Source organism: Bison bison, unplaced genomic scaffold (genome assembly GCF_000754665.1).
Source record: "Bison bison bison isolate TAMUID 2011002044 unplaced genomic scaffold, Bison_UMD1.0 scf7180017857695, whole genome shotgun sequence".
NCBI classification, from domain to species: Eukaryota; Metazoa; Chordata; class Mammalia; order Artiodactyla; family Bovidae; genus Bison; species Bison bison.
Genome location: NW_011488268.1, coordinates 27758 through 29030, shown reverse-complemented (window position 1 = coordinate 29030; position 1273 = coordinate 27758). Strand labels below are relative to the sequence as shown.

At 68.4% G+C, this 1273-nt stretch overlaps 1 protein-coding gene across 1 annotated transcript in view; it reads left to right on the top strand.

Annotated features, from left to right (window-relative positions):
• Window positions 1–542: 542 nt before the first annotated feature.
• The window catches only part of LOC105003794, a gene marked incomplete at its 5' end in the record, with an annotated part of 9411 nt that continues 8680 nt past the window's right edge, over window positions 543–1273 (top strand). Inside the window, 2 exons of the mRNA XM_010861245.1 lie at window positions 543–709; window positions 1060–1266. Coding sequence (XP_010859547.1) covers window positions 543–709; window positions 1060–1266 — 374 coding nt within the window. The remainder of the gene's footprint in view (window positions 710–1059; window positions 1267–1273) is intronic.

Genomic DNA, 1273 nt, shown 5'->3' with positions numbered 1-1273 from the left:
CCCGGAGCTGGCCCTGCCACCCCTCATCCACCGCCCCCGCGAAGCTGCCCCTCCCCCGGGTGCTCCGTGGGCTCTCATTAAACGTCGCAGCCTCAGTCGCTGCCTCTTCCTTTCCACCCTGGAACCCCGCGTCTGCCCACCTGTTCTGCTTCCCTGGTGGGCTGGAGGGCGGGGGCCACCTCCTGGTGCTGAGCCTCCCCAGGGATTGGGGTGGGAACAGCTCCTGGCCACGGCCTAGGGCACCTGGCACCCTGCCCTCGGACCCCAGTGTCCCCTGCTCTGTCCCGTGTACTGGCGCCTGTCTCTCCTGCTCCCTGGCTCTGAGCAGGCCTGCCCTGTGGCCCCACTGGGCCGTCCTGCTGGGCAGACGCCCTGGTCTTCTCCAGAGTCTTCCCTGCAGGTCTCCCTTGCCTCCTGAGACCCCTCCTGGGAGCCAGGGCCCAGAGCCCAAGGGGCCCGTAGCCAAGGCAGGAAGGGCCCCTGGGGAGGAGCATGTGGCTTCAGGGGGTCAGGCAGGGAAACCACCGCCCATCACTTCCCAGGTCTGGGGCCCATCTGAGGCAGCTGGGAGCCTGCGTGGCCCTCATGGCCGCTCCAGGGGCAGACAGGGCCAGACAGGGCACAGGACTGGCTGGTGAACAGGACTGCCCCCCGGGGCGAGTCCACGTGTGGCTGCGAGCAACAGGCGCCCCTGGGGGCAACCACGTCGGTGGGCCGGCAGGGGGCCCAGAGTGCCAGGGGAGGGGTGCCTGGACAGACGGGGTGGCCCCCAGGAGCCCACACCCAGGGTCTGCCCAAGGTCACTAGTCATGAGGGACCACAAGATGATCTCTAGCCTGTAGAGAAGAACTTTCTGGAAGGTGGGAGCCCTGAGGTCTGGGGACAGATGGGGGCTGGTGTCCCGCCCCCCAGCCTCTGCCTGGAGGGGCTTCTCCGCACAACCGCAGGCTGTTGGTAGAAGGTCAAGCGTGGGGATGGGGCCTCCCGCGGTCGACTGTGCGCCCTCCACACGTGGGTCCCGGCCAAGCTTCCCGGGACCCTCACCTGTGTCCCTGACAGCGGAGAGGACGCCAAAGAAAAAACCCGCGGTGCAGAGCCCTGAGAAGCAGAGACCAAAGGGCAGGAGCTCTGATGGAGCATCCGCTCCACCCCCCGCCAGGTCTGCTGGTGTGGGGGTGCCCAGCTCCGGGCCCACTGGTGAAAGCCCGCCCCCTGACCCGTCCTTTGAAGCTGCAGAGGACGTGGGCCAGTTCCAGCTGCCCCCAAGCCCGCC